Source organism: Hyaena hyaena, unplaced genomic scaffold (assembly GCF_003009895.1).
Source record: "Hyaena hyaena isolate Hyena2069 unplaced genomic scaffold, ASM300989v1 scaffold_9, whole genome shotgun sequence".
Taxonomy (NCBI): domain Eukaryota; kingdom Metazoa; phylum Chordata; class Mammalia; order Carnivora; family Hyaenidae; genus Hyaena; species Hyaena hyaena.
In genome coordinates, this window is record NW_024080641.1 from 5198478 (window position 1) to 5225573 (window position 27096).

The 27096-nt window shown below is 39.7% G+C and overlaps 1 protein-coding gene across 2 annotated transcripts; it reads left to right on the top strand.

Annotated features, from left to right (window-relative positions):
* Nucleotides 1–3429: 3429 nt before the first annotated feature.
* ZNF112 (zinc finger protein 112) lies at nucleotides 3430–25524 on the top strand. 2 transcript variants are annotated; one of them, XM_039250058.1, is made up of 5 exons: nucleotides 3430–3463; nucleotides 6788–6914; nucleotides 9130–9225; nucleotides 20293–22232; nucleotides 24972–25524. In XM_039250058.1, exons 1-5 carry the CDS (start codon nucleotides 3449–3451, stop codon nucleotides 25011–25013), a joined length of 2220 nt encoding a protein of 739 aa, XP_039105989.1. In that variant the 5' UTR covers nucleotides 3430–3448; the 3' UTR covers nucleotides 25014–25524. The 2 variants fall into 2 exon arrangements, with proteins under 2 accessions (XP_039105989.1, XP_039105982.1); XM_039250051.1 differs by lacking the exon at nucleotides 24972–25524 and having other exon boundaries at nucleotides 20293–23703.
* Nucleotides 25525–27096: the final 1572 nt, after the last annotated feature.

Here is a 27096-nt window from a genome sequence, read left to right on the forward strand (position 1 = left end):
GATTACCTCCCCTCCAGCAACCCTCAGTTTGTTCCCTATAGTTAGGAATCTGTTTTATGATTTGCCTCTCTCAGTTTTCCTCCAATGCTTGTCTGGTTCATTTCTTAAATTCCACATAGGAGTGAAATCATACAGTATTTGTCTCTCTTGGGTGGAGTTATTTCACTTAGGATAATACACTCTAGCTCCATCCATGTTGTTGCAAATGGCAAAATTTCATTTTTTTTAATGGTGGAGTAATATTCCATGCCACAACTTCTTTACCCATTCATCAGTCCATGGACATTTGAGCTATTTCCATAATTTGGCTATTTTTGGTAATGCTAGTATAAACATTGGGGTGCATGTATCCCTTCGACTCAGTTATTTTTGTATCCTTTGGGTAAATATCTACTAGTGCAAATTGTTGGATTGTAGGATAGTTCTATTTTTAACTTTCCGAGAAACCTCCATACTGTTTTCCAGAGTGTCTGCACCAGTCTGCATTCCTACCAATCATGTGAGAAGATTCCCTTTTCTCGGCATCCTCACCAACATCTACTGTCTCCTGTGTCGTTACTGTCAACGATTCCGACAGGTGTGAGGCGATCCGTCGTTATAGTTTTGATTTGTATTTCCTTGTATTTGTATTTCTATTTGCCTGATGATGAGTGATATTGAGCATCTTTTCACGTGTCTGTTAGCCATCTCGACGTTTTTGGGAAAATGTCCATTCATGCCTTCTGCCCATTTCTTCACTGGATTATGTGTTTTTTTGGGTGTTGAGTGTGAGAAGTTCTTTACAGATTTTAGATACTAACCCTTTATCAGCTATGTCATTTGCAAATATCTTCTCCCTAAATGTGAGACAGAAAACCATCAAAATCCTAGAGGACTGCAGGCAGTAATCTCTTCGACATTGGCTATAGCAACCTCTTGCTAAATGTGTCTCCTGAGGCAAGGGAAACGAAAGCAAACATGACCTATAGGGACTTCATCAAAATAAGCTTCTGCACAGCCAAGGAAACAATCGACAAGACTAAAAGGCAACCTTTGGAGTCGTTTTTATGATTTTTCTGACCACTCCTTTACTGTGAATTGAGGATATTTGTGATGAGTACTTGGTCTGATGTTGACGTATATTGTTTTCTTTCAGCATAGCTATGTTGTCACCTCATAATAAGCAAAAGGCGTTGCCATCCAATTCATTAACAGAATATTTCACTCCAGTGTGCCTTAAAAGGAAGACATTTAAAGTATTTTTATTTTTTTATTAAAAAAATTTTTTAATGTTTTATTTATTTCTGAGAGAGAGAGAGAGAGACAGTGTGAGCAGGGGAGGGTCAGAGAGAGAGGGAAACACAGAATCCGAAACAGGCTCCAGGCTCCGAGCTAGCTGTCAGCCCAGAGCCCGATGTGGGACTCAAACACACGAACCGTGAGATCATGACCTGAGCCAAAGTCGGACGCTTAACTGAGCCACCCAGGAGCCCCACCCCAGAAGACATTTAAAGTATTTTTATCTTCTTGTTTTGATGTGATTAGTATGTACTTGTAATAATAGCTAAAACATTATGGTACGGCAGTACGTGTGCTACTGAAGTGCTTGTGATTTATAACAGAGTCACAGTGATTTGGATTGTGCTTAGTACAGAGTCATAAGTGGCTCGGACAGTCTTGGTTACAGCCATACGGTTCTCTGCTGGTGGGGTATGAAAGCAGCCAGAAACAAGACTTCAACAAATGAGCATGGCCAGGATCTAGTAATACCTTATAGAGTTTGTGAATTAATGAAATTTGATTTTTTCCGTATGTCATAAAATAATAGTCTTAAAAATTTTTTTAACATTTATTTATTTTTGAGGGGAGAGACAGAGCATGAGCAGGGGAGGAGCAGAGAGAGGGAGACACAGAATCAGAAGCAGGCTCCAGGCTCTGAGCTGTCAGCACTGAGCCTACTTCAGGGCTCAAACTCAGGAGTGGTGAGATCATGACCTGAGCCACCCAGGCGCCCCATAGAATAATAGCCTTAAAAAAATTTTTTTTCAGCCATTAAAAAAAATCAGTATTAGTCCATTGCTATGAATGGTAAAAACCAGGGGTGCCTGGGTGGCTCAGTCGGTTAAGCCTCTGACCTAGGCTCATTTCAGTTAAGGTCATGATGTCACAGTTCATGGGTTTGAGCCTGTGTCTGGCTCTGTGTTGACAGTTCGGAGCCTGGAGCCTGCTTCAGATTCTGTGTCTCTGTCTCTCTCTGACCTTCGCCCATTTGCACACGCTCGCTCTCTAAAAACAAAGATTAAAAAAATTTGTAAGATGAATAAGGGACGCCTGGGTGGCTTAGTCGGTTAAGCGTCCGACTTTCGCTTAGGTCATGATCTCGCGGTTCGTGGGTTCGAGCCCCGCGTCGGGCTCTGTGCTGACTGCCAGCTCAGAGCCTGGAGCCTGTTTCAGAGTCTGTGTCTCCCTCTCTCTCTCTGACCCTCCCCTGCTCACGCGGTCTCTCTCTCTCCTAGAAATAAATAAAAATAAATAAATAAATTTAAAAAAAGAAGTTTAAAAAAAAAGATGAATAATCTAAGTAAATTTTAAAGATGTCCATCAATCAGTAAACTTTTCAGAAGGGTGGTCTCAGTGTGTAATAATGAAGTAAGCCATCTTTGTCACCCAGATGTCTTACAAGACACGTTTTCAAGGATGGTTTTATGATGAAGATTAGCATCTGATTTTCTCATAATAGAAATTGGTATCATGACAATAGCTCTTTGCTATTCACATGTAATCCTAATAGCAATCTGGTAACGTTGATTCCATTATTTAGATTACAGAAATGAAGCATAGAGAGATTAATTAACCATGGTAAATAGATGCATATATTATGTATTATAGGTAGTATTATATATTATGTTATATATAATATCTAATATATGTTATATCTAATATATGTTGTATGTTATGTATTATGTATCGTATATAATATATATTATGTTATATATTATATATTGTATACAATATACAATATGTATTATGTTATGTATCATATACATGTGTATTCTGTAGCAGTGCCAACATATAGCAAAGGTACAGCGAATACACAACAGCGCCAGGTTTTGGAACTGAATTTTGTGTCCAGTGTCCACTTTTAACCAGTGTATTCCACCGCCTCTCCTTTTCCACATTTTGCAGGATCAGAGCGAGTTCCTTAGGAGCAGAAGGGTTGTGGGGAGAGCTGAGGGTCATTGTGCGGAAGGTCCCACGCGTGCGCGTATCCTGCCAGCATAACCTCACGGCGGCTGGAATCCGGCCCACACTCTGCCCGCTAAGGCGTGCGTGGCAGCTTCTGCGGGCCAAGGGACACCTCTTTCTATGTTGCACAAAGCTACGTTTCCCTCTGTCCGCCTGGCTCCTTTCTTAGTACCTTGTTTTGCCTTCTCAGGTGTCTGCCTTTCCCTGGGAAAAGGAGGAGAAAATGATCAAGTTCCAGGTGAGCTGGATTTTTTCTTTCTGTCCCTGAACCCATCATTTCACTTCTCGGTTAGGGGGACACTCTTTTATCCCTTCCTCGCCAAGAATAGAGAATTCCAGCAGATGTTTAATAGCATTTAGGTGCCACGCACTTTCTTTTTAAAAACTTTTTCCTCTCAGTTTTTGTTTTATTTTCATTTTATTTCACAAATAATAGACATTTTTAAAAATGGGAAGCACCTGACCAGCTAAGCTGAGGGAGTGTGTGACTCTTGATCTCGAGGTTGTGGGTTTGAGCCCCACGTCAGGTAGAGAGATCACGAAAAAATGAAACCTTTAAGAAGAAATTTTAAAAATTATGTATTGATTTGAGAGAGAGCATAAGAGTGTGAGCAGGGGAGGGGCAGAAAGAGAAGGAGAGAGAGGAAAAAAAAAAAGAAAAGGAGCGAGAATCTTAAACTTGGAGCCAGTTGTGATGTGGGGCTCAGTCTCATGATTGTGAGATCATGATCTGAGCCAAAATCAAGTTAGACACTTGACTGAGCCATCCAGGCGCCCCTGCAAAAAAAAAAAAAAAAAAAAAGAAATTTTAAAGATGAAAAAGCCCCCACATTATTCTGCTTATAAATTCCTTGTTTTTCCACAGTTGCTTTACATGCATTATTATACGCAATAATATAATTTTGAATTTTTTTCACTTAAAATTATTGCACCTAATGTTTGTCATCTAATATTTATTATTTCAGTGAACTTCTCTGCCCCCTCTTTTCTATTCCCTATGCACAAGTTAAGTTCTTGAGAATTCTCGCAAGTTTAACACAGCAATATCAGTTTTACTACATAAAATCTTTATGAAAAAGCAGTTCTGAGAGAATTCTAATATACTTTGTCCTTCTGTTGTAGGGACTCAGAACTTGAAAAAAAATTTGTTTCTTTCTAACTGATGCTTTAGGACTTTATAAAAAGAATACCTAAAAGGCGGTTCTGTCTAACAGGACCATACTGAAGCTGAACACCCCTCTCCCCCCAAAAATGTGCAAGATGTTTTCATACAAAAAAAAATGTGCAAGATGTTTTCATACAAAAAGAGCTAGATTTTTTCTTCCCACGACCTGAAGCTTTCTTTGTGTGTCTGTGTATGTCTGTGTCCTTGTGTGTTTCATTCTTCATATTAACTTATTTTTTTAGAGCACTAGAGGTACTTGATGTAAAAAACATTTTAGTCCTACTCTAGGATATACAGGCACTTTCCATCTGTCACTTGATTCGCTGCTCTGAGAGGAATTTAGAATAATCTGCAGTGTTAACATGAAGGTAAGATGTCCGTGGAAGTTAAAGTCCTGTGCAGGTTCCTACAGCAGACAAGCATCTGGCCAACTTCAAAGCACCCCCCCCCCCGCCCCCCCAGATCACGAGTATCAGGTGCATCTGATTCGGGAGGAAAGAGCGGCCAAACAAAACAAGATCCAAAACCAAAGCAGAGTTCTCACGCAGAGACTTAAGGCCTGAGGTTGTGATTTGTGGAGCTCCAGCCGGAACACAGGCACTGTTGAACAGGGCTTCATACAGAGAGTTTAAAATTCCCTACGGTAAAAAGTTACAAGACAAGTAGCAAAGTAGAATGAAAAATATTTACAGCGTATTTGGAAGAAAAGGACTGAACGTCCCCCACATGAATATATTGAATACAACAAGAAATAGAGATGACCAGCAAATACATGAAAAAGGAATGGCCTTCGTTACTGACCACCTTGGCGAACGTTTTTCTAAGTAGCCCGTTTTTACTTCCCTTGTCTACTTCTAAGATTGTCAGAGATTTTTTTTTTAATATTTTTATTTTTTTTTTATTTCTAGGATAGAGAGAGACAGCGTGAACAGGGGAGGGTCAGAGAGAGAGGGAGACACAGACTCCGAAACAGGCTCCAGGCTCTGAGCTGGCAGTCAGCACAGAGCCCGATGCGGGGCTCGAACCCACGAACCGCGAGATCATGACCCAAGCGAAAGTCGGACGCTTAACCGACTAAGCCACGCAGGTGCCCCAGAGATTTTTTTTTTTTTAAAGTATTCACGTCCAGTGTTGGCCAGGGTATAGAGGTTTAGGGATTTATACGTGGAAGATGAATAAGCTGGAAAAATCTTTTTGGCAGAAACACCTGTCATTCTGAGTTTAAAGCACTAAAAGCTGTCATTCAGCATTACCGTGTCTCCTTTTTGGAATTTATTTCAGGGGGACGATCCTGGGTCTATGTGAAAGGAATTTTTTGGGCAACATTGTTTATAGTAGATAAGCCGAAACTAAGCCAGCATGTGTTGTTTGGATCAGTCCATTGTATCCTAGGCCATCCATTCCTTGACTTAGGATACAGCCCCGTGACGGGATGAAAGTGATGGTAAGGGTGATCATGATAACGGGTAACATCTCTTGGGCGCTCTGTGCCTGGCTCTGTTCCGAAGCACATTACCTGTAGCCGCTTGTTTTGCTATGAGTACCCTTTGCTGTGGGTGTCAGCATGCAGGTGAGAGAATGAAGAACTCATCCAAGGTCACATAGCTAACATGGGGCAGAGCCCCCCAGCGTCAGTACAGTCAGGCTCCAGAGCCGTGCCCACACCACAGCATTATAAGCGCTGCACACTCCAGATGGGCCACAGAGGATAAACTATACACTTCAACAGTAAGGGTGACTGCTAGTCTGTAAGTTTGGCAAATTAAGTAAATCGAGTGTGTGTGTGTGTGTGTGTGTCTGTGTCTGTGTCTGTGAGAGAGAAAAAAGAGACTCCATCACACACTGTTGGAACTAAAGCTTTTCTGGGGCAAATGGCGTTCTTTCTTTTAATTAAAAAAATTTGTTTAATGTTTTATTTACTTCTGAGAGAGAGAGAGAGAGAGAGACATCGTGAGCAGGGGAGGGTCAGAGAGAGGGAGATACAGAATCTGAAACAGGCTCCAGGCTCTGAGCTAGCTGTCAACACAGAGCCTGATGTAGGGCTTGGACCCACAAACCATGAGATCATGACCTGAGCCAAAGTTGGAAGCCCAACCGACTGAGCCACCCAGGCGTCCCTAAAAAAATTTTTTTTAATAATTTTTTGAGAGAGCGAGAGAGATCATGAGAGGGGAGGTGCAGAGAGAGAGAGGCAGACACAGAATTCAAATGACATTCTTAATAAAATTTAAAATATCAGTAGCTCATGATGTGACAGTAGACTGTCCAGAGACTTACCTATAGGAGTGCTAAAAAGAGGAAGCTATTTATTTGTTTGGCAGCAACTTAATGTGCAAGGAGTTCTTTTCTTATAGCCCTTCATCCATAAACATGGTATGCATGTGTTTGGTGTCGTAGGAGCCGGTGATGTTCAAGGACGTGGCCGTGGTCTTCACGGAGGAGGAGCTGGGGCTGCTGGACCCTGCCCAGAGGAAGCTGTACCGAGACGTGATGCTGGAGAACTTCCGGAACCTGCTGTCTGTGGGTGAGGACAGGCACGCGGTGACCGAATGCCAGCCCCCTCAGGTGTCTTTACGTGCTCAGGTGTTTGAAGCTCTGGGACTCTTGAAACCATCCTCTGAGCTTGGCCAAACGAGAGTCCTAATCCCTGTAGAACACAGACAAGATGTTTCTGTCTAGGCAAAAATCCGTCCTTTGAACTATGTAAATGGGTAAATTGTAATCCTGCGACATTTTTTGTCGTGAAATCAATTTAGTGAGTAGCTCACCTTCTTTTTTTGTTTGTTTGTTTTTTCTTTTTCCAGGGTACCGGTAGCGGCAACTGTTTATTAACTTGATGTTGTTTCAGGGTCTCTTTGGTTTTGGTTTTTTGGGGGTTTAACAGTGTATTCATAGGCGCCTGGGAGCCTCAGTCGGTTGAGCGTACAGCTTCGGCGCAGGTCATGATCTCATGGTTGGTGGGTTCGAGCCCTGCGTTGTGCTCTATGCTGACAGCTCCGAGCCTGGAGCCTGCTTCGGATTCTGTGTCTCCCTCTCTCTCTGCCCCTCCCCTACTTGCACTCTTTATCTCTTTCTCTCTCTCTCAAAAATAAATAAACATTAACAAAATTTTTAAAGAAGTATGTGTAAATAATTTCAAACTTACGGATCATTTGCCAAAGTAAAGTAAAAGTCAAGAACACCCCTATAGCTTCTCCCTAGATTCACCTGTAGTAACATTAAACCCCGTTCATTTTTTTAAATTTACGTGCATGTTCTTTCTCTCTCCATATATATTTTGCGTATATATGAAAACATATGTATATGTGTGATAATTTTTTCTGAACTATTTGAGGGTAATTTTCATACATCATGGCCCTTTACCTCGAAATACTTGAGTGTATATGCAGAATTTGGGAGTCCCCAAGACTACTCTTAGTCTGACACCTTTGGCAAGCTCAGGGGTCCCTGCGATATCCCTCGGGCTCAGTAATTGAGTAGAGGGACTCTCAAAATGCCCTGAAAACTGTTTTCCCCACGGTTCACTTTGTTACATGGAAAGGATACAGGTTTAAATCAGCCATGGGAAGAGGCACCTGGGGCAGAAACCAATGGCTCTCGGAGTCTCTCCCAGAGGGGTTGTGCGCAGCACCCACTCTGCCTGGTGGTGGCGGGCCATGGTGCACGTGGAGTATCGCCACCCAGGGAGGCTCGTGCAAGCCAAGGTGTCCAGAGCTTTTATTGTGGTTCGACCACAGCAATGTGCTTGGACACCTGGGTGGCTGACTTTAGTTTCCAGCCCCTCTGGAAATTGAGCTGATAGCTGCTGGCCCACAGGCCCCACCATAAGTGACACTGTAGTCCAAGGCCTCTAGGTAAGAAGGACACTCGTACCAGACAGGAATCCCCAGACTTAGAGATCACTTCACAAGAGCTGAGGACAAAGAGCAGACATCTCTTCAGGCATGGTTAATTCTTCATGAAACAGTCTATTTTGTGGAAGTAGGAATATTCTCTTATGTATTTCCAGTGGAGATATAATACTTTTTTATTAATTAAAAAATTTTTTTAATGTTTATTTTTGAGACAGAGACAGAGCGTGAGTGGGGGAGAGACAGAGAGAGAGGGAGACACAGAATCTGAAACAGGCTCCAGGCTCCAAGCTGTCAGCACATAGCCAGACGTGGGAGTCAAACCCACGAACCGTGAGATCATGACCTGAGCCGAAGTTGGACACTTAACTGACTGGGCCACCCAGGCTCCCCTTTTCTTTTTTAATTTTTAAAAAATGTATGTTTATTTTTGAAAGACAGAACATGAGCAGGGGAGGGGCAGAGAGAGAGGGAGACACAGAATCCCAAGCAGTCTCTGGGCTCTGAGCTGTTAGCACAGAGCCCAAACCCACAAACCATGAGATCATGACTGGAGCCAAAGCTGGACTCTTAACTGACTGAGCCACCCAGGCGCCCTGAAAGTATAGTCTTTTCAACAGAGGGTGCTAAAACATTTGGACTTCTGTATGGGTCTATATCCATGCCTCACACCTCACCAAAAAATTAACTCAAATAATTTTTTGGATAAGAGAAAATGTAAAAGCATGAAACTTCTAGAAGGAAACACAGGAGAAATTCTTGATGACCTTTGGTTAGGCAGAGAGTTCTTAGACACCAAAAGCATGATTCAGAAAAGGAAAAAAAAATAAAGTGATCCATTGGATTTTGTTAAAACCTAAAACTTTTGCTGTCCTTGCCTTTCTACAGGGAATCAGCCCTTCAAACCAGAGCTTATATCCCAGTTGGAGAAAGAAGAAAAGTTGTTGATGACCGAGACAGAAACAGAGAGAGATGGGTGTTCAGGTAAGAGCCGCCCCGCAGTAACACAGCAGGTAGAGAGCTCTCCTGAGACGTGAGTCAGAACATGTCAGGCCCTAAGGTGTCTGTCCCCTCAGCCTCCTCTGGCTTTCCCCGTATCCCCTGTAGTTTATCGCCGCTCATCCATTCTGTTCCGCACTGCCCTGTTGCTGCCCAGGAGACCCTTCATGATCCTGCTTCTGCTTCAGCTCACTTGACTTGCTTTTCTTTTTGCCTTGAATGAATGACTTGGTTATGAGAGGCATGGTCCTTGCTGTCTTCAGTCCCCCTTGAGACAGCCGGGAGGCATAAGATAAACCCGCAGAATCGAAGGATACTCCAGAATGTTGTTTGTTTTCTGATGCATGCCTGTCCTGATTCTAATCGTTAAGGTGTCCTTGAGTATAGATGCGTAGCCGTTATTCTTAGAAGATTGAGGCTAGCCAGTCAGCCAAAGTCAGTACGAAAAGTGATCCGTGCCAACATCGCGATTGATCCTTCCCAAGAAGCCGTTTCAACTGAGACACTCTTGCACTAACTTCCCCCTGAGATGCCCAGCTCTTTATCTTTCCATTCTGCCCTCTCTTTTCCTCCAGCATCTGAACAGCCTCTTGACCTCGCTACGGTTTTCTTAAAATTCTTTTTTTTTTTTTTTTAATTTTTAAAGTTTATTTATTTATTTTGAGAGAAAGAGAGAGTGAGCAGGGGAGGGGAAGAGAGAGAAGGAGAGAGAGAACCTCAAGTAGGCTCCACACTGATAGAGCAGATTCAGGGCTCCGTCCCATGAACTGTGAGATCATGACCTGAGCCAGCTCAAGAGTTGGCCGCTTAACCAGCCGAGCCACCCAGGTGCCCCAGTTTTCTTAAGATTCTTTTTAAAAAAATTTTTTAAATGTATATTTATTTTTGAGAGACAGAGTATGAGTAGGGGAGGGGCAGAGAGAGAGAGCGAGACGCAGAACCCGAAGAAGGATCCAGACACTGGGCTGTCAGCACAGAGCCCATGTGGGGCTCAAACCTATGATCCGTGAGATCATAACCTGAGCCGAAGTTGGAGGCTTAACTGAGCCACCCAGGCACCCCTTAAAATTCTTATTCAATTTGTTTAAACTTAAAATAACCCCACAAAACCAGCAGTTCCCCTATTTCTCCACCCCATCCCTGTCCTCTCAAAACCGCTGTCTGTTCTCTATATCTGCAAGCTTGGTGTTTTGTTTTTAAATTTCTTCATATAAGAGAGATCATATGGTGTTTGTCTTTGTCTGACTTACTTCACTCAGCATAATGCCCTCAAGGTCCATAAAGCCTTGTTGTCACAAATGGCAAGACTCTTTTCTTTTTTATGGCTGAATCATATTCTATTTTATTATTTATATTATGTATATTTTTATTATGTAAATTTGTTACATGTTCTATATTTGTTATATATGATATGTGTTAATATATCATATAAGTATATATAAGTATGCATGTAAATATCACATTTTTTATCCATTCATCTATCGGTGGGCACTTACTTAGGTTGTTTCCATATCTTGGCTATTGTGAATAATACTGCAATGAACATGGGGGTTTGTATGTCTTTCCAAATTAGTGGTTTTGTTTTCTTCAGATAAGTACCCAGCAGTGGAATTACTGGATCATATGATAGTTCTCTTTTTAATGTTTTGAGGAACCTCTGTACTGTTTTCTGTACCAGTTGCACCAGTTTACGTTCCCACCAGCAGTGCACAAGGATTCCCTTTTCTCTGCATCCTGGTCAACACTTGTTATCTCTTCCTGTCTTTCTTGACACTAGCCATTGTACCAGGTGTGAGCTGATACCTCATGATGGTTTGGATTTGCATTTCCCTGATGATGAATGATGTCGAATATCTTTTCATGCACCTATGGGCCATATGTATGTCTTTTGGAAAAATGTCTGTTCAGATCTTCTGTCCGTCTTCTAATTGGATTGTTTGGGGTTTCTTTCTTGTTGAGTTGTGAGTTTTTCATACATTTTGTTCATTAGCCCTTTATCAGTGATACGATTTGCAATGATTTTTCCCGTTCAGTAGGTTGCCTTTATTTGATGGCTCACTTTGCTATGCAGAATCTTTTTAGTTTGATGCGGTCCCACTGTTTATTTTTGCTTTTGTTGCTTTTGCTTTTGGTGTCAGATTTAAAAATCATCATCAAGAGCTATCTTTGTCAAGGAGCTTCCTGCCTGTGTTTTCTTCTAGGAGTTTTATGGTTTTAATCTTCTGTTCAAGTCCTTATCCATCTTTAGTTAATTTCTGTGCACAGTGTAAGATAAGACAGTTGTCCAGGTTCCTTGTTTTGCATGTAGCTGCCCGATTTTCCTAGCACTCGTTATTGAGGAGACTTCTTTCCCCTTGTATATTCTTGGATCTTTTGTTGTAAATTGATTGACTATATGTGTGTGGGTTTTACTTCTGGGCTTTCTATTCTGTTTCATTGATCTGTTTCATCTTTTTTTATACCAGTACCATACTATTTTAACTACTGTAGTTTTGTAGTATAGTTTGAAATCAGAGAGTTTGATGCATCTGGCTTTGTTCTTTCTCAAGATTGCTTTGGCTATTTGGGATCTTTCATCATACAAATTTCAGGGTTGTTCTCTTTCTCTGGAAAATACCTTTGGAATTTTGTTAGGGATTGCATTGAATGTGTAGAATGCTTTGCGTACTGTGGACATTTTAACAATATTGATTCTTGCAATCCATGAACATGGAATATCTTCCCATTTACTTCTTTATTTTTCAATTGCTTTCATTAAGTCTTGTTTTCATTAATTTTGTGTCTTGTAATTTGTCTAATATATAAGTGTTACTTCCTCAGTTACATTTATTCCTAGGTATTTTATTCTTTTTGATGCAATCGTAAATGGGATTGTTTTCTTAATTTCTCTTATAGTTTGTTATTAGTTTAAACAAACACCCAGATTTTTTGTGTATTGATTTTCTTTATTCTGCAACTTTACTGAATTCATTTATTCTAACAGGTTTTTTGTGTGTGTGTGGAGCCTTTAGGCTTCTATATATAATATGCCATCTGCAAATAGTGACAGTTTTGCTTCTTCCTTTCCAATTCAGGTGCCTCTTATTTCTTTTTCTTGCCTAATTTCTCTGGCTAGGACTTCCAATACTATGTTCTATAAAGTGGTAAGAGTGGACATCCTTGTTTTGTTCCTGAGCTTTGAGGAAAAGCTTCAGCTTTTCATTGTATGATATTATCTATGGGCTTTTCATATATAGCCTTTATTATGTTGAGGTATGTTTCCTTTTTATCCACTTTGTTGAGAGTTTTTATCATCATTGGATGTTGAATTTTGTCAGGTGCTTGTTCTGCATCTATTAAGATGATCATAGGACTTTTATCCTTTATTTTCTTAATCTGTTGTATCATATTGACTGATTTGAGAGCGTTGGACCATCCTTGCATCCCTGTAATAAATTCCACTTGATCATGGTGTATGATCTTTTTAATGTATTGTTGAATTCAGTTTACTAATGTCTTGTTAAGGATTTTCACATCTGTGTTCATCAGGGATATTGGCCTATAATTTTCTTTTGGAAGTAGAATTTTCAAGTTAGACATTTGTGAGTCCAGCCATTTTAGTAATACCTCTTGAGTCCTTAAGGCTCTTGACGTCAAAAGCCATTGTTAAAACTGTAGCTAAGGGTTCTCCTGGGTGGGCAAGAACCAGTAGAAATTTTAAGAGCAAACTAGTTCACTTCTATAATTTTTGCTGCCATCTCAGTTAAGATTCAGGGTCACACATGCTACAATACATTCTTTATTTATTTATTTAAAAAATTTTTAATGTTTTATTTATTTCTGAGAGAGAGAGAGAGAGAGAGAGACAACGTGAGCAGGGGAGGGGCAGAGAGAGAGGGAGGCACAGAATCTGAAACAGGCTCCAGGCTCTGAGCTAGCTGTCAGCACAGAGTCCGATGCGGGGCTCGAACCCACGAACAGCGAGATCATGACATGAGCCAAAGTCAGACGCTTAACTGACTGAGCCACCCAGGTGCCCCTACAATATATTCTTTAGATACAGTACATCCTTTATATTTTTAATATACTAATTTTTAAATTTAATTAACTAATTTTAATATACTGATTTTTCTCTCTCATGATACCTTGGGGAAATACCACCCAGTCTGAGATTATAACTTTAAAAAAATCATGGGTATATAATATTATGTGGCTATAACATACATCATTTAGCCATTTTTTTAGGGTACCTGAGTGGCTCAGTCAGTTAACGTCTGACACTTGATCTCAGCCCAGGCCTTTATTTTTTTAGAGACAGAGTGAGCGAGGGTAAGTGGTAGAGGCAGAGAGAGAACATCTCAAGCAGACTCCAGGCACAGCACGGAGTCCTTTGCAGGGACTGGTCTCATAACCCTAGAATCATGACCTGAACTGAAATAAAAAGTCAGACCCTCAACTAACTAAGCCACCCAGGCGCTCCCTCAGCTCAGGTCTTGATCATGACCTGAACTGAAATAAAAAGTCAGACCCTCAACTGACTAAGCCACCCAGGCGCTCCGTCAGCTCAGGTCTTGAGTCGGCTCCATGCTTGTGTGTGAAGCCTACTTAAGAGAAAAAAAACAAAGAATAAAACATATATAGCACATCTTCTTTGTCCATTCATCAGTCGACAGACATTTGGGCTCTTTCCGTAGTTTGGTTATTGTTGATGATGCTGCTATAAACATCAGAGTGCATGTATCCCTTCAAATTAGTATTTTTGTATCACTTTTTAATTTTTTTATTGTATTCCTTAAAATTACTGTTCTTACAGCCACTGTCTTAGCAGGTTCCCCATGGAGAAATATTGCCATTTACATTAGGAAAGAGAAAGATGTCAATTATTTATTGATTAATAATTAATTATTTACGGTTTCTAAGCTATTATTTCCTTGCAACATTTTCTAAGTTACACCCCATCCATCTTGTCCAAAGTCAGCATCCACATAGATGAGTATGTATTTCTTCATCTTTATTCCCTCCGGGTTAACCATTAAACAAACACTGGTTAAAGTAGATCTTAGATGGTTTTCAGATCTTCATTTATTAAAGATCTAGTAAATAACTTTCAACTGGTGACCATTATAAACTGAAAAAAAGAAGTTGTACTCTCAGAGTTCACATACCCTGAGGGAGAGAAAGAATATGATTTCAGGTGGTAATTTGTTCCTTATATTCAGAAGCTTCCACCCACGTAGGCATGAAACTAAGAGGTACAAACCTATGTGCTGATATTTTTCCGTGTTTCCATATTTGAGTTTTGCATTTGCACCTTATAATTGTTTTGATGTGAATTATATACCTTCCTCAAATATTTAGACCAGTGGTTTTCATACTTTTTCAGCCATGTCCCTCAGTATATAATGTACCCCAGTACAGTCTCATGTATATGTACATATCTGCACATCTGATATAAGTGTTTCATGCAGTGATACCGTGGCATGCAGTGTACCTCTGATATCTTCTTTTTTTTTTTAATTGCATGTCATAAGCTACTAAATTGATTTTAAGCCTCGCTAATTGTTTCCACCCCAAGTGTTCTCATGCTGTTACAGACCATCTGTTCCAAATATACTAGACAGGTCCTCATAATCTATTTTCAAATGTACAGCCTTCCCTGCCAGTCATTAAATTTAAGAAAAATAATCCTACTTCCAGTAAAACGAGTGACTTGTAATCCACATCTACGTAAAGTCAATTTTGATAAAATTGATACCCACGTACGCAAACAAAATCTGTTTCATGGAATTGCCTGGTTAATTCTGTCAGCGGTGCAGCATCAGCAGCCCGTTAGACACACCAACCGTCGCTGCCATGAGGCATCACAGTCCCCAGGGGCTCCGAAGGATGACCCTTTACCAACACTGCACCTCAACAGCGCTGGGTGCTGCTGATGTAATCTGAAACTCCCACCAGGAATGGAAAGAGAGAAAAGCGTCTGGTCCCTAAGGCCAGGCAGGCATCATTGTTCCACACACCAAGGGTTTCTGGGCTTTTGTGTTCTTTCTTTCTTTCTTTTTTTTTCCTGTAGCAAATTGTTTCTGTTTTTTCATTTTTCTTTTTTTAAATTTTTTTTTTTTTAATGTTTTATTTATTTCTAGGAGAGAGAGAGAGAGAGAGAGAGAGAGACAGCGTGAGCAGGGGAGGGTCAGAGAGAGAGGGAGTCACAGACTCTGAAACAAGCTCCAGGCTCTGAGCTGGCAGTCAGCACAGAGCCCGACGCGGGGCTCGAACCCACGAACCGCGAGATCATGACCCAAGCGAAAGTCGGACGCTTAACCGACTAAGCCACCCAGGCGCCCCTGTTTTTTCATTTTTCAGTGTCATCTCTAATTATACCGAATCCATCCACCTCGTTAACCATGAGATCCTTACTTCTAGTAATCTCCATCTGTCAAGTCAGAAGGGGCTCCATGCAAATTATCTTGCAGGAAGTATTTCGAAAGTTTTATTTTCTCTGTGAGAAGAGACTGGAAAGCAGCACCTCTGCGTATCAGTGAGCATGTAGTACAATATTTGGCAAGAGCCACACTAATCCATAATCGGGGGGGAGTGCTCCCTCTCGCCGGTCTCCATTTGCATGTTCTTGATAGGAATCCTCGTGGCCCAAGTTTTCTTATTTCTCAAGAGGCATGAAATGTATCTCAGTGCTTCCTGGTTTTATATTCCTGTCTGTTGTTGAGGCTCTTAGAAAGTCCGGGGACAGAATGACAGACTCCGAAGCACATGTCAAGAATGTCAGATCCACCAGAAGGAGTGTTATGGGATTATTATATCTGTCAACCACTAGAGATTTTCCTTACTCATTACCAGGAACAACACATACACGAGTGTACATGTGTGTGCATTACACACACACACCTGCCCACATATACCCCCCAATGTGGCACAGCTCCTCTGCTTCTGATCACTCTTCTGGTGTCCTGAGGGACCCCGAGGCTGGTACCACCATTTGAACACCTTTAGGAAACCCAGAAAGGAACTTTCCCTTCAACGAAGACCACAGTATTTTCAGAGCATGTATTAAGCTCTTTCAGTACTTTTTAAAGGCTCTTTCAGTACTGAAGCCTCCCTTCTTCGTAGCACTGATCCATTTTTATTTTTAATGCCATGAGTCTACTCATGGACCAGACTTCTTCAGCATTATCTTTAAATAATCTCAGATGTTTAAAAAAATTTTTTTAATGTTTTATTTGTTCTTGAGAGAGAGACAGAGCATGAACGGGAAAGGGACAGAGTGAGAGAGGAATACAGAATCCGAAGCAGGCTCCGGGCTCTGAGCTGTCAGCACAGAACCCGATGCGGGGCTCGAACCCATGAACCGTGAGACCATGACCTGAGCCAAAGCTGAACACTTAACTGACTGAGCCACCCAGGCGCCCCTCTCATAGATCATTTCTTGCACTCTGATCTCCTTCTCTGTCTCAAGGTGATTGTCACCCACAGTGAAAAAGAACAGCTGAGAAGTCAGTGTTTTTCTTAGAAACAGTCTCTAAGAATTCCTCATCTTTAATTCTGCTTCCTTCAGGTTATAATTATCTGACACTGAGCAAAGAAACTTCCCATGCCTATCAGTGGGTCTCAGACTCCTGTTCTGTTTCCTTTGATAATTTTAATTCCTTTATGGCTTAATTGGAATATCACACATCACTGTGTTACTAATTGCTGCAATTGTAACTTAACTTTATATGTCAACTTACCTTTAACTAAACTTAAATTTTAACACAACCTTTTTATAAATATTTAATGATGTCCTACATGTGGCAGACATGTTTATCCAGAATTATAATTCCTCACCTCACCAGAATTTACTTTTTAATAGAAAACTTGCCACATTTGCCTTAACTAACTTCAGACATACAGAAAATACACATAAAATGGCATGTTGCTAATAAAATAAGACAAATCCATTTTTTAAATTACACATATGTTTAATAACTTGTGATCATTAATAGTGGTTCTACTATCAGATCTCAGGCTGTGATAGGCTGGTCAATTTTATGCTCTAATATAAAGGTGTCTTTGTTTTCTGCATCTCACCCTCTCTGCTCCCACTCTACATAACCTGCTCTTGTTTTCATACATTGTATGTTTCCCCTGTAGACTGACTCAAAACTGAATTCTAAAATTTTAACTTTGTGGCATGGAGTTGGACGTCAGAGCCAATTTTAACGTGCATGACTAGAAAGAGAATTATTCTCAAGCTCATGTGGGACATTCACCAAGATAGACCACATTCTGGGCCATAAGGCACGTCTTAAATTTAAAAGAATAGAAGTCATGCAATTGTGCACAATTGAATTATACTAGAAATCAATAAACTAAATAATTGGAAAATCCCAAAATACATGGAGATTCAACATCACACTTCTAAATAGTACATGGGTCAAAGTAGAATCTCAAGAGAAATTTAAAAATATTTTAAACTAAATGAAAATGAAAACACAGCTCATAAAAATGTGTAGCACGCAGAGAAAGTAGTGCTAGGAGGGAAATTTATGAGACTGACACGCTACCTACTGTGCTAACGAGGCACCTGAAGGAGGGAAATTTAAAGCCCTGAAGACATATATTAGAAGAGAAGACAGATCTAAAATCAATTGTCTAAGCTCCTACCTTTAAAAAACTAGAAAAAGAAGGGCAAATTAAATCCCAAGTAAGCAGAAGAAAAGAAATAATGAGAATTAGAGCAGAAATCAAATAGAAAACAGGAAACCAATGGAGAAAAAACCAAAAACTGGTGCTTTGAAAAATCATTAAAACCAGTAAGCTTGTAGCCAGGCAAACTAAGAAGAAAAGAGAGAGGATACAAATTACTAATATCAGACATGCAAGAGGGGACATCACCCAGGTCCTATGGACATTAAAAGAATAATAAAGGAATCTGTGGACAAACTCTATGCAAATAGGATAGCCTCGATGAAGTAGACCAATTCCTTGAAAGACATAACTTGCCAAAATTTATGCATGAAGAAATAGACGATATGAATAAGCCTATGTCCGTTAAAGAAATTGAATTGATAAATAATAACCTTCCAAAAAGAAAGAACTCATTTAATTGTGGGGGAAATTTCACTGGCTAAAGGAAATTAAAATTACTGTCATTAACTGTGTGATCTTTTCCATGGAGCCTGAAACCAAGTGAAATGACCCTTTTTCCCCTTCCTGTATTGCTTTAACATTGTAAAGCCACTGGTCAAGAAGACACTTTAATCTCTTAAATGTTTGAGACAGTCATGTCAAAAATTATATACATATGTCTTTTGACAGAGCTGCTTTGTAAACAACTGGGTTTTGACCAACAAGCCTCTTCCATGTCCTCAAGCCACCATGTCAGTCCCAAAAGATATAATGTATTAAGCTGTATCTTTTGGATGTATCCTGAATGTTTTTGATACCAACAAAACTATAAGGACTGTGATGATCTCTAGCTGGACGCCAAACTTCTTACATACAGCTATTTACTTTTTCTGTTTCCTGTAGTATGTCTCTTCATTTCATGTTTATGTGATAAAGTATGAGTGTAATAACTGGAAACTTTGCTTTTGAGAAACCAGAGACATCACTGAGCATTTTTTTTTTTTAAGTACTGAGAGGAGTTTGTGTGGAAAAGCCATAAAGTGTTACCCTGTGGTCACTGCAGTGTCACACAGCCTAGTGCCCCTCAGTCATCATTGTGGCATTTTGTTTCTTTTGTTTCTTTCTTCGTCTTCTTTTTTTTTTTTTTAAAGTTGGGGATAGTAGGGGAAGTTGGTGGGGGGGTGGGTTAAATGGGTGACTGGCATTAAGGAGGGCACTTTTTGGGATGAGCACTGGGTGGCCTATGTAAGAGACAAATCACTGGGTTCTTCTAAAGCCAAGATTACACAGTGTGTTAACTCACTTGAATTTAAATTAAAAAAAAGTTTATGGAAAAAAAATTGACCTTAATAAAAAATTTTCAGTAAACTAAAAATTTTAATTGGAAAAAAACAATAAAATGCAAAACTAAAAAAGAATAAAGTTGGGGATTGTATGGGTCTACTGGTGAGATTTTAAAAAGCTTTTTCTTTTAATATCTATTTATTTTTGAGAGAGAGAGAGAGACAGAGTGGGCGTGGGGAAAGGCCAGAGAGAGAGGGAGACACAGAATCTGAAGCAGGCTCCAGGCTCTGAGCTGTCAGTACAGAGCCCGATGCAGGGCTTGAACTTACAAACTGTGAAATCATGACCTGAGCTGAAGTCGGACACTCAACTGACTGAGCCACCCAGGTGCCCCATGAAATATCTTTTGAAAAGCATTGAAAGTGATATGGCTTACAGTGACTTAGAAGACCTTATTATTCTCATGAAGATAAATAGCTTATAGGGGCCATATGATGCCTCATGCATAAAGGTCTGTGTTTACCTTTACACAGCATTTAACACTACCTCCTCACATTGCCATACCCACATGCCAGAGAGGAAAAAAGTTTTGTCCACTTGAATCTACATTCTTCCCAATTTGAGAATACCCCCTTCTTGGCATCTCCATGCAACCAATGATAAACCCATAATAATATGTGTATGGTTTCACTAGACCTTTTGAACAGGGCTGCCATGTTTGGTGTTTCCCAGTTGCATTGCAAATCCCTGATTTTGAGGCATACAGATAGCTTGAATTATGTGGACCTTACTTATATTCCTGATATAACTGAAGAAGAGCCATTTTCTAAGTATTCTTTTTTAAAAAAAAATTTTTTAGCATTTATTCATTTTTGAGTGGGGGGAGGGGCAGAGAGGGAGACACAGAATCTGAAGCAGGCTCTAGGCTCTGAGCTGTCAGCACAGAGCCCGACACAGGGCTCGACCTACGAGCGGTGAGATCATGACCTGAGCCAAAGTCGGAAGCTTAACCGACTGAGCCACTCAGGCGCCCCTAAGTCTTAGAAGTAGTAACATGAATTTTCCTGTAATTTCATGTGATCTAAGTGCAAAATCTTAAAGCCTCTAAGGAAAAATCTATCACTATTTTATTTAGATAAAAACATATCTAAATTCTCTTTATCATTACAGGAACCAAGAGTCAACATAATATGGAGAGTAGCCAAGCAGTGGGATTAGGTTACATTTCCTCCAAAGACCTTTCTTCTCAGAAGACCTGGCAACAAGGTGGCAGCAGGTCAACCAGGTGTCAAGATGCCATGAAAAATTTTCAAAGGAATATTTCTCAGTTGCAAAACCGAGGTAGTTTCCCCTGCCAGGCTTGGGCCACAGTGCCAGTTCGTATTCCTGAAGATGAGAACTATCTATTGACTCATATAGAAGATGTTTCCAGTTGCCTAAAAAGTCAAGAATTTCCATCTTGGAGAGCCCAGCATTCTTGGAGAAAAATGTATCTGACAGAGTCACGTAATTATCAGTGTCGATGTCAGCAACTTTTGATGAAAAATAACTTCTGTAAGTGTGACAGCACAAGTTGGAGCACAGCACACAATGATAGTCTGGGAGTACGCAGAACAGAAAAAAATTACAGCTGCCATGACTGTGGAGAAAACCTCATGAAGGTTTCACTGCTTAATCAAGGCTTAATCAAAATGGGGCAAAAGCCCTACTCCTGTAATGAGTACAGAAAAGCCTTCGGTGATGACTCCAACTCTGAAGTTTATCAGCAGTTACACTTAGAAGGGAAAACCCATGCCTACCGTCCATGTGGAAAGGGCTGTAGCTATAGTTCAGTTCTTCATATTCATCAAAGTGTTCACAGAAGAGATGATTGTGTTTTTGAGAGTTCACATCTGCAGTCCCATCCGAGAGTACCCACGGAAGAGAAGCCATATAAATGTGGATATGGTGAGAACTTCAGTCAGCGCTCCTCTCTTAACACTTGTGAACTAATTCACACAGGGGAGACATCCTACAGATGCAATATTTATGAGAAAGCCTTGAATCATAGCTTGGACCTTAATAGTATTTTTAGGGTCCGTACTATGGAGAAACCCCATGAATATGAGGAGAATGGGGATGTCTTTAATCAGAGTTCTTGTCTTCAAGTCTACCAGAAAATCCACACTGGAGAGAAGCTATACACAGATGTGGAATATGAGAAGGGTTTTCTTTGTAGCTCAAATCTTAACATTCAGCATAGAGTTCACATGGAAGAGATTCCTTACAATTCTGAGGAATGTGATAATAACTTCAGTCTGGACTCAGGTTTACAGGACCTTCAGATAGTTCATACTAGGGGACAACCATATAAATATTATGCATGTGGTAACAGCTTCAGCCAAAATTCATATCTTCAAGGTCATCAGAAAATTCACATTGGAGAGAAAGCTTACAAGGATTGTGGGAATGGCTTCAATTGGAGTTCAAAACTTAAAGATCATCAGAGAGTCCACACTGGAGAGAAGCCGTACAAATGCAATGCATGTGGTAAAGGCTTCAGTCATAGATCAGTTCTCAATGTCCACCAGAGAGTCCACACAGGAGAGAAACCTTATAAATGTGAGGAGTGTGATAAGGGATTCAGTCGGAGTTCATACCTTCAAGCCCATCAGAGAGTCCACACTGGAGAAAAACCATACAAATGTGAAGAGTGTGGGAAGGGCTTCAGTCGCAATTCATACCTTCAAGGCCACCAGAGAGTTCACACAGGAGAAAAACCATACAAATGTGAGGAGTGTGGGAAGGGCTTCAGTAGGAGTTCACACCTTCAAGGCCATCAGAGGGTCCACACTGGAGAGAAACCATTCAAATGTGAGGAGTGTGGGAAGGGATTCAGTTGGAGTTTTAATCTTCAAATTCATCAGAGGGTTCACACAGGAGAGAAACCCTATAAATGTGGAGAATGTGGTAAGGGCTTCAGTAAGGCCTCAACTCTCCTGGCTCACCAGAGAGTCCACACAGGAGAGAAGCCATACCAATGTGATGAATGTGGTAAGAGCTTCAGTCAGAGATCATACCTTCAAAGCCATCAGAGTGTCCACACTGGAGAGAGACCATATATATGTGAGGTATGTGGGAAGGGCTTCAGTCAGAGAGCATATCTTCAAGGTCATCAAAGAGTCCACACTAGAGTGAAACCGTATAAATGTGAGATGTGTGGGAAGGGTTTTAGTCAGAGTTCACGTCTTGAAGCACATCGGAGGGTCCACACAGGAGGGAAACCATACAAATGTGAGGTATGCACAAAGGGCTTCAGTGAGAGTTCACGCCTTCAAGCACATCAGAGGGTCCACACAGAAGGGAGGCCCTACAAATGTGAACAGTGTGGTAAGGGTTTCAGTGGGTTTTCAAGTCTTCAAGCTCATCACAGAGTCCACACTGGGGAAAAACCATACAAATGTGAGGTGTGTGGAAAGGGCTTCAGTCAGAGATCAAACCTTCAGGCTCATCAGAGAGTCCACACCGGAGAGAAACCATACAAATGTGATGCGTGTGGTAAGGGTTTCCGTTGGAGCTCAGGTCTACTAATTCATCAGAGAGTCCATAGTGGTGATAAATTCTATAAAAGTGAAGAGTATGGTAAGAATTTTCCTTCATCAGAGAATCCATACAGAAATGAAGTTATATAAAAACAGTTCTGTTTGTTTTGAAGTCCTCAAGTTGGAACTAAAATTTTCCACTCACTAGAGTTCTTATAGTAGAAAAATTTTCTTTAATGAAACTGTAATGTTTCTTCCCAACCTCAGCATCCACCTTAGTCAGGAGACCATGCTGTGGAGACATCTAACTAAAGAGTTCCCATAAGGGATTTTCTCACAGTTTTAAGAGGCATTGCAATGACTCTAACTGTCATTGTACTAGGGCTTATAAAAGATCAGAGTAAGGAAAGTTCAGTGAAGAGCGTGCCTAAATCCATGTCCACTCTAATGTTAAGCTTAATGAGAAAAGGGGCTTCACTCATTTACTGAATTTATAAAACCATGACATTGCATAACTCAGTGTAGGTGCTCAGTATTTTTTATTAAATGACTAAAAATGTCTAAAAGGATCATGTTTGAAAATTTTATTTAGCTCATTTAGCCCCCCAAAATCATTTAAAAACGTATTTGGAGGAGGAATCCTGCAAGTAACCTTAGCATAAGCACTTCAAGTGGGAAAATATTTGAAATGTAGAATATCAAGCAATATTGTAATCTGAAATTACATGAATTGGGATGTAACCCTGTTGGAATTGGCTCCCATCCTTTGTCTTTGTCTTAAACAGAGATGAGCTGAATTCTTACCATTTGGTCTCTTTCTATACAATATTCCATCAGTTTAAGTTTAGCACTGTGTGTGTATGTGTGTGTGTATACATATGTACACTTTAAATGACAGTACAAATTGATAAACAATATTTCTGGTTACACTGCATTTTACATAATTGACTTTTTACTCCTGCCTTGTGTGTTAAGGCAGAGTTTTACTGTAATATTTGCAAAGTATCAGAAATGGTTGCTAATGAAAAATACTTTCTTAATAAATGTCAAAGTTACAATACTTGGTTTTCTTAGTCTTCACGTTTCTGTCAAAGTTCTTTTGATCTGATTTTTTTGGTCAACACTTTTATTGGAAACTTTTATTTTTTATTTAAATTCATGTTAGTTAACATACAGTATAGTCTTTGTTTCAGGAATAGAATCCAGTGATTCATTTCTTACATATGACACTGATCTGACTGATTTCCACCTGGAAACTTAGAATAATAATTTATGATAAAGCCATTTTAATGATGTAAAGGGATTTGTACAATGAGGGTACATTTTTTAAACTGTATAATGAAGGTAGTTTTTTAAATTAAAAAATAAATAGGAGTTTGAATAAATTTCTCCAAGTTCCTATAAAACGGAATTACAGAAAGTAAGGAATCAATCTATAATGATAGGAAAGAATTATGTATATTGTGTCAGTGAAAATGTGGATTGTACCTTCAAAATATCCAGTTAACTTAAGTCTGCATACATATATGTTCAAATACATGCTTAAGAGAAAATGTGTGAAAGATTACTCACCATCATATATACAACAGTTTTCTCTGACAAGCAGAATTATGGCTTAGTCTTTTCCTTTTTTGTACTTCATTTAAAATTTTTGCAATTAACATTTACCAATTTTACCGAAGTAATAAACTACTGAGATATCATCCTTTATATTTAAGAACTCGTGATGTGATCGCTTTATTTCACTAGATGGCATTATGACCCAAACTAAAGAATAAAATTCTTGAAGTTAATTTTCAAAATTCTCTAGGTTTCTACGGATACAGATAAATTAGGTGGCAGACACTTGACCCTTCTGTGAAATTTCTTTAGGTCTCATAGACCATGCAATCTAGAATGCCCTAGTACAATTCAGCAGTGTTATAAATTGGTGCATTATAATTTTTCTCAGATTTCCCCCATGATGAATGGGGTGATCAAGGCACTCCCTTACCCTGGCTTTCAAGGTGCTAGGTCAAGTTGCATCATATCAGAAATTGGGGCTTCTAATGCATTTCTTTACTGTCATCTCTTCCAAGGGAAAAATCATGAAAGCTCATGGTGGTTTTATCATTTCGGATGCTTTTAGCTGTAAGTAACAAGAAATGTAACTTAGATTTGCTTAAACCAAAATTATTTCTCAGTTCATACAAATGAAAATATACAGGTAGGGAAAACATGGGTCTGGGCTTCTCTTACCTCTGTCCTTTTATGTGAACTCTTGTCTTTAGATTGCTCTCAAGATAGCAGTATCACCTGCTTTTTTTTTTTTTTTTTTTTTGCTCACAGGTGAAGGAAGAGAACTTCTGTCTCATTTTTACTGTTATGTAGTCCTAGTTCCCCCAAATGCATAAGATCTCTGTCCTCTCCAACCCCAACTCAAGACCAAGACTAAACCAAGACAATAAAGAATATCCCTGTTTCCCATAAACAGGCTAGCTTGTTCATAGTGACAAGCAGTGGCAGGCTACATTGGAAAAACAGCAAGAATAGGGACAGAGACTCCTGTGGCACAGGTGCACAGAGACGGCCAAAAGCTGAGGGCGAAGAAGGAACACAGAAAAATCCTCCAGCACTCTGGCTCCAACCGGAAGCACCAGGTAACATTAGAAAAATTTGAAGTGCTATCCTGAGGATAACTATTTCAACAACAGAATCTAATTCCACCTTAACTCCTGACCAGATTGGTTCACCCTAACACCTTAGCAGAGTAGCTGTGCCCAGTTCCAGTCAAAAATAGTATTTACTTCAGTTTCTACTACTTGATACATGTTATTTGGCATTCAGTAAAAAAAATTACTGCTGCAAACAGCAGCAGGCCAATTAATAAAACCACACAGATACCCATATTTTGGAAATAATCAGAGAATTTTTATGTAACTGATGTGTTGAGTGCTTTTTTGTGAAAAGGGCAGACAATATACATGAACAAATGGGGGAACTTGAGTGGAAATTAATAAAAAATCAAATAGGAAATGCTAGAGAAGAACATTTTATCATAAAGGATGCTTTTGAAGGACTCATGAGTAAGTTCAACAAAGGTGAGGAGAGTGTCAGAGAACTTGAATATAGGTCAATTGAAATCCAAATTAAAACAAAAAGTGTGAAGGACACAGAGCATTAAAGAACAGGAGAAAAACTTTTTTTGGTCTAATATACGTATAATTGGAAATTTAGGAAGAGAGGAAGAATTAAAAGAAAAATATTTGCAGAGACAATGGCTTAGAATTTTCCAAAAATAATAAAAGGCCCCTTCTAGATCGAAGAACCTCAGAGAAACCAAGCAGGATTTAAAAACAAACAAGCAATAAAAAAATATTAGACCTATTATTGCCAAACAGCTGAAAATGAACAAGGCAGAGGAAATATTGATGGTGGACAGAGGAAAAGGACACATTACATACAAGGAACAGAGATGAGAAAAAGAGCAGACTTCTCATCATTCAAGCCAGAAGTCAGTGGACTTCTTGAAACAAATCTTGAAACATCTTGAAACAAAATGCTGTCAATCAAAACCTCCAAGCCCAGTGAAAAAGTGTTTTTAAAAAGTATGCAAAATAGGGGTGCCTGGGTGGCTCAGTGGGTTAAGCGTTCAACTTCGGCTCAGGTCATGATCTTACGGTTCGTGGGTTCGAGCCCCGCATCGGGCTCTGTGCTGACAGCCAGCCCAGAGCCTGGAGCCTGCTTCAGATTCTGTGTCTCCCTCACTCTCTGACCCTCCCCTGCTCACGCTCGCGCGCGCTCTCTCTCTCTCTCAGAAATAAAACATTTTTTTAAAGTATGCAAAATAAGATTTTCAGATGAAAAAAGCTAACAATTCACTACCGGCAGATCTGTACTACAAGAAATATTAGGCCTCGCCTTGCTGCCGCTGCGCCAGTAGACGGGTGAGCCCCTGCTCGAGCTTGTAATAAAGACCCTTATGTACTTGCAAAAAAGAAAAAGAAAGAAAGAAATATTAAAGATATTTCTACAGGCAGAATATTGTACCAGAGTTAAGTTTGGATTAAAAGAGAGAAAGACAATTGAAAAGGTTAAAATAGAGGCAAATATAAAATAATTTTTCTTATTTTTAATAACTCAAAAATATTCACTAAAGCAGAGCGTGAGCAAGGTTTTGTGAGTATAGCATATATAAAAAATAAAATGTATCAATACCATAAAACAGGGCTAAGAGAAATTAGAAGTATGCTATTCTACATGAATTGTCATAAAAAATTAGAAGGTAGACTGAAAAATTTATAAGCCCCAGAGTAACCGTTAAAAAAATTTTAAGTGGTATATAACTAATAAGCCAGTAGTAGAGACAAAATGGAATTATAAAAAATAAGCCAAAAGCAGATAGGAAAACTGAACAAATAACACATGGTGGAAATAGTGAACATTAGCATGATAATAGCTTCAAACCCAGTGA